At 45.4% G+C, this 15,678-nt stretch overlaps 1 protein-coding gene across 3 annotated transcripts in view; it reads right to left on the reverse strand.

Annotated features, from left to right (window-relative positions):
* Positions 1-15,678, reverse strand: part of USF2 (upstream transcription factor 2, c-fos interacting) — a 203,705-nt gene that overhangs the window by 156,254 nt on the left and 31,773 nt on the right. For all 3 annotated transcript variants that reach the window (XM_086929938.1, XM_086929939.1, XM_086929940.1), the window contains exon 2: positions 9,737-9,783. In XM_086929938.1, coding sequence (XP_086786064.1) covers positions 9,737-9,783 — 47 coding nt within the window. The remainder of the gene's footprint in view (positions 1-9,736; positions 9,784-15,678) is intronic.

Consider the following 15,678-nt stretch of genomic DNA (forward strand, 5'->3'; position numbering starts at 1 on the left):
TTACAACCGATATAGGTCACTTGGCTAGCCATGATATTATTGTAGTAATGTTAGTACAAATATTACCTTCCTGCCCTCAACAATACACAAACAACACTCTGCAGTTGCGCAGTCAACTGTAGTTCAAATACTAGTGTAGCCCTTACAGATGGGCGTAAGGGGAGGTCTCTCCGAGAAATGCGCAAGCTGCTTGGCATTTAGTAGCTCACAACGATTTTCACAGATTAAAGGTAGCTCTCACTACAGAAAAGGTTGGAGACCCCTGATCTACACCTTACCTAAGGTGCACAAGAATCTGGACAATCCCCCTGGCCGTCCCATCGTGTCAGGCTGTGGGTCTATGTTAGAACCTCTGTGCAAATACGTCGATATTTTCTTAAAGCCGATTGCTCTCGACACCAAGGCTTACCTTCGTGACACCACACAAACGATTAACCTCATAGATGAAAGACCATTCAACTCAGAAAGTGAACTCTTGGTGACATGCGTTATTGCTTCGCTTTACACCAGTATTCCTCAACTAGACGCTTTGGAAGTGATGCGACAAGCTTTAGACAAACGACTGGCCCCTGTCCCTGTCCTGACAGACTTCATAATCGAGTTGTTGAGCATCGCCAGGAGACAGAATTTCTTTATTTTTCAAGAAAATTTCTATCTGCAGACAAAGGGGGTAGCCATGGGGGCTACCTTCGCTCCGAATCTGGCCATCATCTTTATGGATCACTTTGAACAACAACATATTTTCTCTACTGATAACCCTTTCCAGAGCAGGCTGACCTTGTGGGTCAGATACATAGATGATGTCCTATGCATCTGGGAGGGCAGTAAAGAACTACTGCAAGAGTTTCACGTCTGGCTCAATTCCAGAAACCCCCATCTCCAATTCACGATGGATTCTAGCAATGAGAAGATTCCTTTCTTGGATATTTCCATCTATGTGGATGAAAATCGTTAACAAACTACTCTATATAGGAAACCGACTGAGCGCAACTCTTTGTTGCAATACGGGAGTCATCACCCCCGAGGTCTTAAAGACAATCTTCCGGTCGGGCAATTCCTTAGAATATGGAGTAATTGCTCCACCCGAGGTAATTACATCCAAGAATCTGAGGTCTTAAGCGAGCGCCTCATCTCCCGAGGGTATCCAGTCAGAATGGTGAAACGGGCCTGGTATAACCCACGTTATATCTGCTGAATCCAGAAACCACCAATCAATCAGGGACGGACCGGATTATCTGTGTAACAACTTTTTCGACACAGAGTAATGAAATTAAACACATTATCAATAAGAACTGGTCTCTGGTGTCAGATGAGATTGAGCAAACGCATCTCCCTCTTCATTCCTTTAAGAGGGCCAAAAGCATACGGGACATGGTGGTCCATTCTTATTTGGAACCAGTCAGTCAACCGACTCTTACAACCTTGTGGAATCTGCCTCCATTGGTAGGACACCACAGATGTGGCACATGTACCGCATGTGACACCACAATTCAGACCAAGACCTTTGACCATGGCGGACGTACTTACAACTTAAAACATTATACAAACTGCAATTCGAGCTGTGTTATTTACATTGTCCAATGTCCATGTAGTCCGGTATATGTGGGACAAACTCAACAGAAAATCAAGTCACGTATCTCGTCCCATAGTAGTAGACTGCGTTGCAAAGTGGTGGGTGCTCCGTTAGTAGAGCACTGGCAAAAGGCGGGGCATGCTGTCTCTGACCTGAGATGGTTTGTCATTGAAAAGGTATCCCTGGGCAGAAGAGGAGGTAATGTGTTGACAGTATTAAATACACGTGAATCCAAATGGATGTCCCTTCTAGACTCGATCAAACATGGCCTTAATGAGCAGGACAGTAGCTTGGCACAATTGGCAGCACTGGGTTAATTGGTATATTTAGACCCATCCCAATATTTAACCAATGATACTGGTTTACACCCCTTTTATTATGGCATTATAGGATGGTTAAAACCGGATATAGGGAATTGCTTTGTGCCTCTTGTACAATATCTTTGTCATCAGCCCACTGTGCCATAAGTAATGTAACTCGCTTTTCAACCTCATGTTAGAGAGTTGCGCGGGGCATTAATAATTATTGAATGTTGTACCAATTAATTGCTCGTAATTGACCCTTTTTGACACGGTGTACTTTCAGTATTTATTATGATCAACTAAACTCGTTTACAACCTCCTATGAGACTGTTGCATGAGTTTAATTTCTGTTGGGACAATTACTATTTCTTGTATGGATGTCCATAACTGACCATTTTTTGATACTGAACGACATTATTGATTTTAACACTCGTTAACAACCTCCTGCGAGATGGTTGCACGTGTGTAACTCAGTTTAGATTAATGTTGCCGTATGTACTATTAAATTTGTAAGTCTAACGGAATATATTGGAATGGGTCCCGGGACAATACGCCCCCTGTATTGTGAATACAGCAGGCATCGCCCAGGGATTAAGTAACTCTTTCCTTTCCTCTGCTGGGACATTTCAACTGACTCCGCCCCTAAACTCCGCGTAGCGGTTGTTGCGGAGTTCCTGCCGACAGACGCGGTTTCAAGCGCCTCTTCTCTGGGTACGTGATATTGGGATCGCGCCTCTGCAATTAATTCACGGCTAATCATAAATCCTGACTCTTGACCGATATCCCCGGTCTCTTCCGTAGGTTAACCCCTTATCGAGGCTGACGGAGCGGCAGCCCGTCCCTCGGCTGTTGTCATTCATAGGAGTGCGGAGTATCGGACGTCTGCTGATGACTCTAATCCAGAGCGCTGACGTGCTGTTACGAAAGACTGTTTGGCTATTCTGATCTCCCGCTCTTCAATTATAGGTATGTGAGGCTGTTGTGATTCTTTCACACGCTCCGTGGCAAATCTTGTAATTTGACACTTGTTTTTGCTTTGCAAAGCCCACAATGTAGCCTTGCTTTTCTATTCATAGCGATCTACAGTACTTTAAGCCCCGGTAGCCCAATCCATCTTGGTCACCGTTTTATGTAAGTAATCCTTAAAGACAGCCGACTTTGTGGCCCTTTATGTAATGCATGTGGTGTCAGTCGTGGTGTAACTCATAGGCCGTTTGAGGCCATTTCAGTGTATAGATCTACAATGAATGTACAGATCCTCAAGTTCAGTGGATTTTGGACTTCCCAGTCCAAGCACTTCATGTGCGCCCTCGTTCTAAAAGAGACCTTTACGAGCTACACTACACTTACCATTCGGCTGAATGGGTTAAGGTTTTTATAAGGTTTTTTTTATAAGGTTTTTTAACCCAGTAGCATATGTATGACGACAATTAACCATTTAACTGGTTGTCCATTTCACTCCTTCTCCTCTGTAGTTTCGCGAATTAATATCGCTGAGATGGACTACGACTTTTGTGTAGTTCGTCTAACCTCCACGTCTAGAGCCCAGTTGGGCCTCGACTCCATGGTAATTTTCATCAATTATTACCTTAATTCTCCATTACTGTCTAATGAGATGCCCGTAATGTACTGTTACAACTTAGATAGCTGACCCCCCCTTTTTATTTTATTATTTTTTCAGATAGGATTGCCCCACCCTACTCTCCTCCTGTATATGTCCTGATGAAGACCCCGCCAAAGGACTTAACGTAGCCTACAGATAGGGGTCGAAACGTCGACGGCTTTCTTCTTGGACTTCCGGGAAATGCCCTTAACAGTTCCAAATTGACTGTGTGACCGTTGAATGTCATTTGTTAACAGTTCATCAATGGATGCCTTGATTTTAGGCTTGTGTATCTGAATTGTTACGATTTTGTTGGAAGCATTTGTACTTACCACATGATTTCTTGACTGTGCCTATCCTTCCTGAACTTTACACTCCTTCGAGCACCACCCCCCTTCCCTTTCCCTTCCATTCCATTCCCTGTTTGGGGCTACATAATTTTTGCATGTGAAGCAATCCCGTGGTGTTGATAATAAATGACAATACCTTTAAGTTCTTTGTATTCCCGTTTGTTAGTTTTAAAGTATATTCAGTGTGTGTTGAACACGTCTCCCTTGCGGGGACCCCCTTCTTACATGTACCATATACTGCCCAGGTCCCCGCGACTGCATGGGTTCAACCCCCTTATTGTAACAAAGCTTTCATCTATGACATGCATCACTGTGTTTTATGTACTTTAATTTTTTTAATCTGCTATCAGACTCTGATCCAGCTCTGATTAACCAGCCTGTAACATGTTTGAAATTGGAGTTAGTAATTTTCTTGCATCCCCATTGGTACAAGTTATTTTAATTCGCTGGTTGATCTCGGAGTATTGTTTTTATTAGACATATTGTATTTTATATTTAATATGTGCTTTTATGGTTTTAATATTTAAAACCGAATAAAGATTTGATGATGAGTGGTTGGATGTAAAAATAATTCTGAGCCAATGACCTATAAATGAATGCAATGACTGAAAGACCATTTGCAGGGGAAAAACTGATGCTTTCTTCTGCAGCACTTTCCCCCCATTTTTCAAAAAACACCAAAATGTAACTGTATTTTGGCTAATTTCTAGCTCTCCTCCAGGGGAATCCATAAACTCTGGGTACCTGCGGGAGAAGTTTGTTGGCTCTGCCGCCACTGCCGAGAGTCATTACAGGCAGCAAGGAAGGAGCGGGGACACCTTTCATCTGGACGCCATTACAAGCAAGGAGAACAAGCATTAGGAATGCATTAGGGCTCGGGTTTGTTTTAAGTTAGAGATAATGGCATTGTAAATGGAAATGTGTTTTAGGCACTCTGCACTACCCCTCTGCACTCTGCACTACCCCTCTGCACTACCACTCTGCACTACCACTCTGCACTACCACTCTGCACTACCACTCTGCACTACCACTCTGCACTACCAAACTGCACTCTGCACATAACGCCGTCACCCCGAAGGCCATCTCCTGCTCCCAACCATCGTTGTTCACAATGTCCCTATCCTTCACCACCGCACAGAGCACAACGGCGCCTTCCCTCATAGACTGACATACAGCATGGTGCCCAGTAGGACTGCGCCAGATTTATATTTAGCTGGTGTCGCAGCCGCCCAAACTCACACTGTGAACCCGAAGTAGGGCATGAAAAGCGCACTCTTTACCTCTTACTGAACTCGCCACCCGTAACCCTCAAATGTTCACAATAAGCCTGAAAGTTAAAATCTTTTTAAATGCATAATTGTTGGAATGAGTGAATGTTCAATATCATCCGAAATTGCACTTTCCCACTTATTTTTATCGCAGCTAAGAGTGACAGTCAAATATACAGCTGGTACCGTGTTCTTCCCTCGATATTCCACTTACCATGTCAGCCGCTTAAATAAACAAACAGGCAAGCCAGCCCGAAGCACCCACCATGTCGACCCTGAAGTATCACCTCACAGGGCTATCAGTGCTCTAAAACAAACTCGCTTTACATTCCGTGTTCAAACAAGGAGGTGCAAGCTAGCTGAAAACTGTAAACCTTTTATTCCAAACAAACATTTAAAATTTCGGTAAAAGCATTTCAGCTATTCAAACATTTAAATTAGCCGAGTAAACCGGAGATGAAAGGAGCAACAAAATAATGCATGGCGCGCGCCCACCAAAACGCACTGCAGAATGGTGAACGCGCCCACATCATCTGGATTCCATTACAGCACCTCCCTGATAGCTCCTAATTGAGATTAATGCACTGCTGTGCGCGTAACCACAGAGAAAATGCCAACATGGCGACCGACAAATTACATTAAGCCTATCGAGTCAAGGATAATAAAAACACAGCACAGCGAAGACGAATCACTATGCAGATGCCAAAAAAACGCGCGCGCACCAAGGAATGTGGCAGCCCGGACCCCTAAAGAAACTTTTTTTTTTATAACATAAGAGCTCGGAGCTCCGCCTCCCCTGCTGACGCAGGGTTGACGTAGGCCGAGCCCTAAAAACGCCAAAGATACCGCCGCCTCCGTGCTGGGACTACATATCCCAGCAGCCCCAGCGGCGTGGTGCAACTAACGCCATAGCATCGCGCCAGGTGGCGCATTTAACCGGGGCAGCCCGCTGAGGAGCGGGGGAGTTTGTTGGTTCTGCCGCCACTGCAGAGAGTTATTACAGGCAGCAAGGAAGGAGCGGGGACACCTTTGATCTGGACGCCACTACGGGCAAGGAGAAAAACGCCAAAGATTCCGCCGCAGCCGCGCTGGGACTACATATCCCAGCAGCCCCAGTGGCACGGCGCAACTGACGCCATAGCATCGCGCCAGGTGGCGTATTTAGCCGGGCGAAGCCTGGGCCAAGGGCGGGCCCGTTTAAGCCTGTTCAAGACCGGTTAAGGACGGGACGGGCCACCCCACTAACATCTGTTCCAGCCGCCCAAGGTCAGTGATTTATAATAAGAGTTTTGGTGTGGTACAATTTGGAAGTTAAGAGTGCAAAGTAGCAAGCCAACCGCAGCAAGCATGGCCACCTCACCAAATACAGTCTCAAATGGCAGGAAGTCTACGGGAGGTACATTATTGGGCACCCTAGATAACTTTCCTATTAGGGTATTGTCAGCCTTGGCCAAGGATATTGAACTCACAGAAAAGAGACTATCCCTGGACACTCCCTTTGATAAGAGATCGTCCCTGGGAAATCTGGCAAGGGCTAGATCGCTGTTACACCATCAGGCTGATTCCCAGAGTACGCTTCCTCCCTCGGGGTGGTGGAGAGAAGCTTTTCACCACAGCCAGTGATTATCCACGAAGCAAGTGCGATCTCCCCTAGGGGTATGGCCTCTCACACCGTTGCAAGAAGAGTCCCCTCCCCTAACATCAAAACTCGCTCAGCTTGCAATGCAAAATCTGGGTTTGCTCAGCAGGAGGGGGGTGCTACCAAAAAGAAAGCGTCCCGGGGCATCAATGCAGGCTGGGGGGAGGAAAGCGAAAATTGCTAAAAATGTTGCATCAATTGAGGACCCAGTGGTTACGTCATTTACTAGCCATACTCGGACTGTATCACTTGCTAATGAAGGGCATAGTGGACAACAAGTAACTGTGGGGGAGGAAGCACACTTCGATCTGGGGCCATTGTTCTGGAAAAGACTGGAGGGAACCTTCAAGAAGTTATGTCATCCAATATATGACCGGTTGGACTCTATTGAAAATAGACTGGTGTGTTTGGAACTCTCGCTAGCATCAGTCCAGAAGCAGGTGGGATCACGGTAAAATCAACAGAAAACAACAATAGTTCAAAGTTCAACCGAATCTATGAATATTAGTGCAATAAGGGCGGGGCCAATTCTGCTGAGTCAGCTATTGTGGTTTCCTCTGTTGAGAGGACTCCGCAGACTGCTACCTCACCTGCCCCCACAGTCCAGAGCCAACATAGTCAGGAGCACTATCCTCAGCCGCCTGGATTATTGCAATGCTCTCCTGCTGGAATCCCCTGCCTATCTCATTTCCAGACTCCAAAGTGTCCAGGCAGCTGCAGCCAAACTGGCACTTTCCCGTGAGCGAAGATCTTCTACCACTCTTGCCCTGGCCGACCTACACTGGCTGCCCATACACCAAAGGATCTGTTTTAAATCCCTATGTATTGTTTTCAGGGCAGTTCACGGACTAGGTCCCCGACCACTCCAGAACAAATTTAAGTGGTACGAGCCCACCCGGTCTCTCCGATCCTCGTCCTTAAACTTCATTAGCATTCTTAGGATCAAGAAAGCAACCTGCGGGGGACGAGCTTTCAGTATAGCTGCCGCCCATCTTTGGAACAACCTCCCCATTGACATCAGAAAAACCAACGACCTTCTGACCTTTGGAAAAAAGGTAAAAACCTGGCTTTTTCCAAAAAATCCTCCCAAAACCCATCACAATAAATAAATTCACTCTGCTCCTCATCTTGTCCATGCTCCTGTCCCCACAAAGCTTTTAGCTATGCACCCAAGCGCCAGGATGCCCGCAGGGTTACAGAGCGCTCTACAAATGCTATAAATAAATAAATAAATACCCCCGCCTCCTACTTTGACAGGGGGTGGGAATGTAGCTGTGGGCGAGAGGACGCCCCAGGTTGTTAGGAGTAGACCAGCAGCTACACTGCAAAAACCGTCTGCGCTCCTACGACACAAAATGTGGCTACCTTACCTACCATTGATCTCCCCCCTGAATCAGCCCTATTTGTGGTAGTCCTGGTGGGGGTACCCTCATTGGTCCAGGAGAAATGGGAGTCATATGTTGACCTTAAAAATAAGTGTACCTTCTGGCTTAATAAGTATCGACCACTGCAGATTAATACACATGCAGAAATTCTGTTTGCCAAGAGAGTGAACTGGTTAGGAAGGAGTTCCAAGTCGGTGGCCGGGGATTCTCAGGGTGTTTAGCAAAAAAGGAGGAGGGGGGGGGGTGTTTGTTAGGGGGGGGAGAGGCTTAGCAGCGAAGGGGTTAAGGAAAGTGTTGTTTTCGTTACAAATTTTGACCTGCGATGAGTCCTTGAGTCCTTTGCTAAACAGTTTTTAAACGGCATACTCTTTGAGTCTAGGTCTGCCTTTCCTAGCCAGGTTTCACCTTTCTACATTTTCATTGCCTAACTTTGCGGCCTATTAAAGCATAAAGCAGGGTGTAGCAAAGGCTGTGGGTTATCCGCCTGCCAAATGAAAATTCCTTAGCACATGTCCTCACAAAAGTATTGTGAGCAAGAAGTTACCCAAGGACTGTTCTGGTCTGTTTCGACTTCTAAAGACGACAGAAGGAAGGATACAAGGAAGGAGGCAATGAAAAGAAAGAGGATGGTACATATAGGTTGAGAAACCACAAACAAGACCTCAGTAGTCAGAGTGGGCGACTGTACTCTGAAGTTTGTGCAACAAATATATGCCATTCTCTGTATTGTGCATTAAAAAAAAATAAGAGTTCCATAGTGGGCACTCTTTCGGAAAAGGATATAGCCTTTACCTTTCAATCAAAATTCATTCAATAGACATAGGCTTTTAGTGACCCAAATGATTGAGTTTAGTTCTCATCACTACTGTACCATTTAAGTTCTACTAGAAAGAATTGCAGTGCTACTTAGCAAGACATAAGTTGGCACAGAAAGCGTGATTCTCAATTTCCTACCACAAAGGAAAAGGCTATTGATGTAATTCCTATTTTCTATCACGTAATAATGGGCACATTTTCAAGGACATGCAATATTTAAGATAACAAAAACAGTATCCGAGTGCTCAATGCTTGCTCTAGTACAGTGGCTCTTAACCTTTTGATGTCTGTGACGCCTAGTTAACCCTTACTGGAATCCGTGGACTCTCACTGAATCATTTAAATTGTTTAAACTGCAAAACAGTACGCAGAAATACTGAAACAAGCAATCACTAAACACCTATACAAACAATTAAATATTTTATATTACATATATAAAAAAAAAGAGAAAATCCAAATTTTAAATGGGAAGGTTGGTGCTGTGCTAAATTCACTTGCGGTCACCCATTCCCCATAATATATTGTTTAATGCCAATGGTCTCAAGAATCAATTGGAGGGTCTCAACTTAATTGTTAGACCCAAATTTCAAATTCATCACATTTACAAAACGTTTTAAAATGACATTTTACTTCTTTATTTCCATGCATTTTATAAATCTGTTAATATCATTTGATTTTCTAAGCAGTCACAGACCCCCTGAGTATGCGTCGTGGAACTCCAGAGGTTGCCAGACCACAGGTTAAGTACCGCTGCTCTAGTAAGTTTTAGTATAAAGAACTGCAAAATGTGTAATTCGCACCTTCTTGAAGCTCTATTCCCTCCTCTGTGTCTTGTCCTTTTTCGTGGCTGAAAAATGCAAAGTAAAAAGACAAGAGGCACATGAATTCTCAAAATTTGAAATAAAGGAAACGACTATTAAAAGCACCGAAGACTAAGTAAATCAAGGGTAATAAACATGGTTTACTTACTGCAAAAAAACTATTTACGATAACTTTGCATTCTGTCATTGGTTTATATGAAATTTGAGTTAGACAGTGTGGATATCGGGTCTAGAGCATGACAAGTTAGGTTAACAAAGCTTTGTACCGTGGTGCGTTGCCAACTATTTCTCGGGCAAAATACTCTCGGCCGAAAATCGTCCGAGGGAAATTTTTTCCACCGTCCACGAGTTGGCCTTATCAGACAGAACTTCTCTCAAACCTCCCCCTTCTCAATCCCTCTGTGATTCTCTAAACAAGTTCTTCATTGAGAAAATTGTAGCCATCAAGGCTAACATACCTCCACCTCCCACTTCCCCCCTGCCTCTAAACCCCCACCCAACAGGTTCCATCTAGACCACATACCTCCGCTGACTAGGGAAACTCTATCTTACCTGTTGGTTCGGGTTAAATCTGGTTCCCCCTCTGATGTTTACCCAGCGTTTGTTCTGAGAGAGATCTTTCTAGCTTGTCCCACCCCTTCCCCCATGGCTTTCCTCAACGATTCCCTCAGCAAAGGCTCTGTCCCTGACCTTCACAAAGCGGCAATAATAATTCCCATCCTGAAGAAACCTGGTGCTGATCCCTCTTCCCTTTCCAATTATCGCCCCATTTCCCTTCTCCCCTACCTGGGCAAAATCCTGGAATGCCACATCACCACTGTCCTCGGCTCTTTTGTCGAGGACAGTGGTTGTCTGGCCTCCTGCCAGGCCGGCTTTCGCCCTCTCCACTCCACCGAGAGGGTTGTGGTCTCAGTCCTGGGTAGACTCAGGGAGGGGATGGATGCCAACCGGTCCCATGCCCTGGTCCTCCTCGATCTGTCCGCTGCCTTCGACACGGTTGATCATTCCATTCTTCTAACCCGTGTCGAGGCAGCGGGCATCAGGGGGCCCCCTTTGGCTTGGCTCACTTCCTTCTGGAGACACCGCACCCAGGCCGTTCATCTTGCAGATTTTTCTGCTTCTCCACGCAAGGTGCAGTGCGGCGTCCCTCAGGGCTCCTCCCTTTCCCCCCTTTTATTTAACCTGTACATTTTTCCCCTTATTTTTGCTTTACAGCAACTGGAGGTCACAGTTTCCAACTATGCAGATGACCTCCAGTTGATCTTTAACCTTTCCCACTCGCCTGAGTCCATCCACAATTTTCAATCGGTTATGATTTTCATCAGGGACTGAATGAATTTTAACCACCTCAAACTCAACCCAGATAAAACTGAGGGGGTTCTTACCGGTGGCACATCCAGTCCCTGGACCCCCACGTTGTGGCCCCCCTCACTTGGTGCCCCTCCCCTACCCTCTCACTCAGTTAAAACCCTTGAGATCACGTTGAACCGACACCTCTCCCTGCACTCCCAGATCAGCACGGTGGTATCTTCTTGTTTCTTTACCCGTCGCACCATCAGGAAAATTTCCAGATTCTTTTCCCCCTCTGCCTTAAAACTCATTCTGATGGCAATGTTCTCGCCTTGACTACGGTAACATCCTGTACAACAGTGTCCCGGCCTATGCCCTTCGACGCCTTCAGTTGGTCCAGAACCAAGCCGCCCGCCTCATCTATGGTCTCCCTAAATTGCACCACGCCACCCCTTTACTAAACGACTTGCATTGGCTGCCCATCAGAGAGCGGGCCCTCTTCAAACTTTGCTGCACCACGTTTCAGGCCCGAGCCAGAACTGCTCCAGTTTTTATAAATTCCGAAATCAAAAATTACACCCTGGTCAAACAACTCCATTCCTCCACCCAGTCCCTCCTTTCCGTACCACGCTTCAGGAAAAAAAGGATGGGGGGGTGAGATTCGCTGTACTTGGTCCCACTTTTTGGAATTCCCTTCCCCCACCATTAGATCCATACCCTTTTACTCTGACTTCCGCAAGGCTCTTAAAACTCATCTTTTCCTGCAAGCCTTTCCGTCTTAATTTCCTGCACCCCCCTTCTCTAGGTTCAATTGCATCCTCAGCGCCAAGAAACCGCTAGGTATACGTGCGCTTAATAAATGCTTTTAAATTCAAATTAAATTCAAATTCAATACCAGGTATCAACTCCGTCATCCACTACTAAGTCCTCTGAACAGCTTTACTCATCACACAAATAGTATAATCAAATACTCTGAAAGCTTGACCACAGACATTGGTTGTACAAGCATTTGCAAAGCAATCAGAGTTCCCCTCTGGACAAGCTTGTGGTAGAAATACAGTGTCCACCCATAAGCGGAGAATAAACACCTTAAATGGTTTCCTTTGAAAAAAGAAATACAGTAATATTAGAAATAGACCTCTGCATACCTTAACAATATAGTCATCTATAGACTCACCTGGGATTAACACCTCCAGCATTGCTGTCAGGTCCTACAGGCCCTTCAGGCCGCAGGTTTCCACATCAATGCAAAGAAATCAAGGGCTGGCTTCCGGAAGGTGAATATCTTGGGGTTCCTCCTAGTTTGTGCCGCTTTACGTGCACCTACTCACTGGTGGTGGAACCGGGTGATATGTCCTAGCACTTCCCCGCTCCTTGCGTCCATTCCTAAAAAAAGGTATTTGTCCTTACAAGGCCTTTTCTTTCTCTTTATTTTGTTTATGCGTCTGCCATTCACTGGGGAGAACATCCTTCAAGAGCCATAAGGGTGGAAAAAGGCAGAAGATTCCACATTGTTTCAAGCACGAAAGAATGAAGAAGTGGGAACTAACTACAAGTCCCACAATTCCCTGCTTTGGGTTGTTCATAATAAACACTCAGTGTTCAGCTTACCTTTGTGTCCTGGTCTGCTTCTCCACCGTGCCACATCGCAGCTAATGTGGACTAATTCAACCAGCCAAGCATCGTGGGGCCCACTGTGGGCTTTTTTTTACTACAAAGACAATGCGGCATGAAATATTATTGTGAAAAACGGAACCCACTGAGGGTGATTAATGTATTCCTGGACCACAAGTCCCTGCATGCACCACAAATTCACCGTAATGGGTGTGGCCCACTGGGGGCAGAATAAAACAGAGCAAGCAATGAGGAAGCCCGTTTCACGTTTTTGCAGTTGCCTGAGAAAAAGAGGTTTTTGCCTTGAAACGCGTCGGCATGAGTAATAAAGGATTTCCTGGATTCCAGAGGCTGGTTTCCCTATGTTAATGCGAGATGGTAACATTGGCCAGGAGTGAGAGCTCGAATGATTTCGGGATTTTGTTGGGAAAAAGAAAAATAATAATATATATATTATTCTGCGTTCTAAGCGGGGTGGCCATGGGAAATCCACAACATTCTATTGGGAATAACTTTGGCGCCGGTTAATAAATCTATGTAAATTTCTCAAAGAAGATGGCCAGTTACGCTCCGCTCCATCCCTGAAAGTTTCGGGGGGATTCGTGAAGCGGGGGCCGAGAAAAAAGAGGGGTCCCAAAACGTGTTTTCCCCATGCAATTTTCCATAGGACATCTAGACAAGGCTACAGCCCGAACCGATGAACGGAATTACACCAAACTTGGCAAAATGGTAGGGCCTGGTACGGAGTACGCCCTTTTGGTAAAATGTTGTAAATCCCTCCAGTAGTTTTTGAGAAAATCAACTTTGAAAAATATGTATATATATCTATATCTATAGGTGGGACACCGTGAGTGCACCCATGCTCGCACGGGTCCGTGCACGTGCGCGGACCCCGGCATACGCGAGCAAGCTCCTGATTGGCTGGCAGTTGTCTGTCAACATTCCAAACTGTCGAAACCAGGAAGTGTTGGCCACCATCTTGTTTTTCAGAGAACTGAGGCACAAGCGAGCCCAAAACAAGAGTGGAAAATGCGAAAAGGGGGCAGGGTAGAGAACCCCTGACGCCCTAGCCCTTCTCAGGGGGTCCCAGAAGGACCCTCAAGGGCATACAAAAAAAAAGAAATTTGAAAAATCGCGGGGTACGCGCACCATGAGCGTACTCCGCGATTTTTCGAAAACATTTTTTTTTTTTTGGCCCTGGGGGTCCTTCTGGGACCCCGTGAGAAGGGCTAGAGGGTCAGGGGGTCTCTACCCTGCCCCCTTTTTGCATTTTCCACTCTTGTTTTGGGCTCTCTTGTGCCTCAGTTCCCCTGAGAAACAAGCATGGTGTAAAAAGGGGCGTGGTCTCAATACTTCAGACGACTGCCAGCCAATCAGGAGCGCGCGCAAACCTTTCCGAGCATGGGCTGCGTTGATTGGCTGTGAACACTCCAAACCAGGAAGTTTGGGCAGCCATCTTGTGTTCGGTAGACCGAGGCACAAAAGAAGCAGAAAAACAAACGTGTAGAATGCAAAAAGGGGGCAGGGTAGAAACACCCTGACCCCCTAGGGCTGCTCAGGTGGTCCCACAAGGATATTAACATATTTAAACGTTATCCGCTAATAGAATTAGCATTTAGAAAACCTTGAAATTCATTGGAAAAAAACATAGGTTTCACGTCTGATATAGTTAGGAATTAGCATTTAAAAAACCAATATCTTTTTTTTTTTAAATGAGGGAATTTTATATAGCACTAACTCGACCCAAAAGGTATCAGAACGCTTTACAAACACTAGAAAACTTTGCTGGTTTTAGATTTATTTACACACCTATAGGTATAGATATAAGGACAGTATTTTTTCTGCCTGCTACATAACATCTATAACCTAATGGGGGATACCTCACATGAAAAACACATTTGTGGGATTTACCATCAAATCTATGCATCCGTTCCTCAAAAATGACAACGGTCTGTCTTTAGAAACCAAAATATATACCATAAAATACAAGTATGAAAACTCAAAGTGGCCAGATTACTACAGATCGGAGGCGGGGGGGGGGGGGAGGGGGGGGGGGGGAAGGGGGTCTGTGTCTGTCGGTCAAACATCGGGACAGTAAAAACCATATGCCCAAATATCCTATTGGGCTTTGGTAGTTCAATCCCACCACTGGGTTTCCTTGGCAACCTCCCAAACAAACGACGTACATTATGGACGCTACTGAAAGAATGCGGTGAGGATCAAACACAGGGACAATAAAAACCACAAAGCCCATTACCCACTTTGGCTTTAGTAGTTCAGTACAGTCATTGGGTTCCCTTGGCAATGTCCAAAACAAAGGACATACATTACAGACAGCACTGAAGTACTACGCGTGCACTACTAAACACACATGTGCTATCTACCAAGCGCATTAAGGTAGCGCACCTTCTAGCCGCCCGCATCACAAGCAGCGCTAACGGACTACAGCTGCACCACACTCTGGGGCGCGTACCTACCAGACTTCTGAGCCACAAGACAGGGAGAGCAGAGCAAAGTAAGTCTCTTTTTCCCCTACAGGTCACGATTAACCAAACGCTATGATGTTAGAGTAATAAGTGTACCATTAATAACTGTAACAGTTCCAACCCATAAACCACTATAGGGTTTCAAAGTGCGCCTTCGCAGGTTTTTAAAACACACAAATAAAATGCTTAGTCATTTGCAAAGTCAATAGCTCAAACACTCACAAATGCGAGACCTATTGCATTGCAAATGCTTGTTAGAACTTGCCTTGGGAAAGCTAAATAGGGATGTCACATTAGCGATACTGTAGGGAACGATTAATGCTTTTTACCTACGAACCTTCATTGAGGGGGACTTTGGATGTCGGAGCGGTAATCTTTTGCATCCTGATTCTTTAATTAGTTATTCTGTGTATGCAGCACCACCTTAACTTCACTGTTAGGTTTGGCTTTGTATTAGTTTCAATGTATTTCTACACCCCAGTCTTGAGGTGTTTGTATGTCCAGCTGCACTTGGCTTCGTAATAAACTAAC

This window comes from Lissotriton vulgaris, chromosome 7 (genome assembly GCF_964263255.1).
Source record: "Lissotriton vulgaris chromosome 7, aLisVul1.2, whole genome shotgun sequence".
Taxonomy (NCBI): Eukaryota; Metazoa; Chordata; class Amphibia; order Caudata; family Salamandridae; genus Lissotriton; species Lissotriton vulgaris.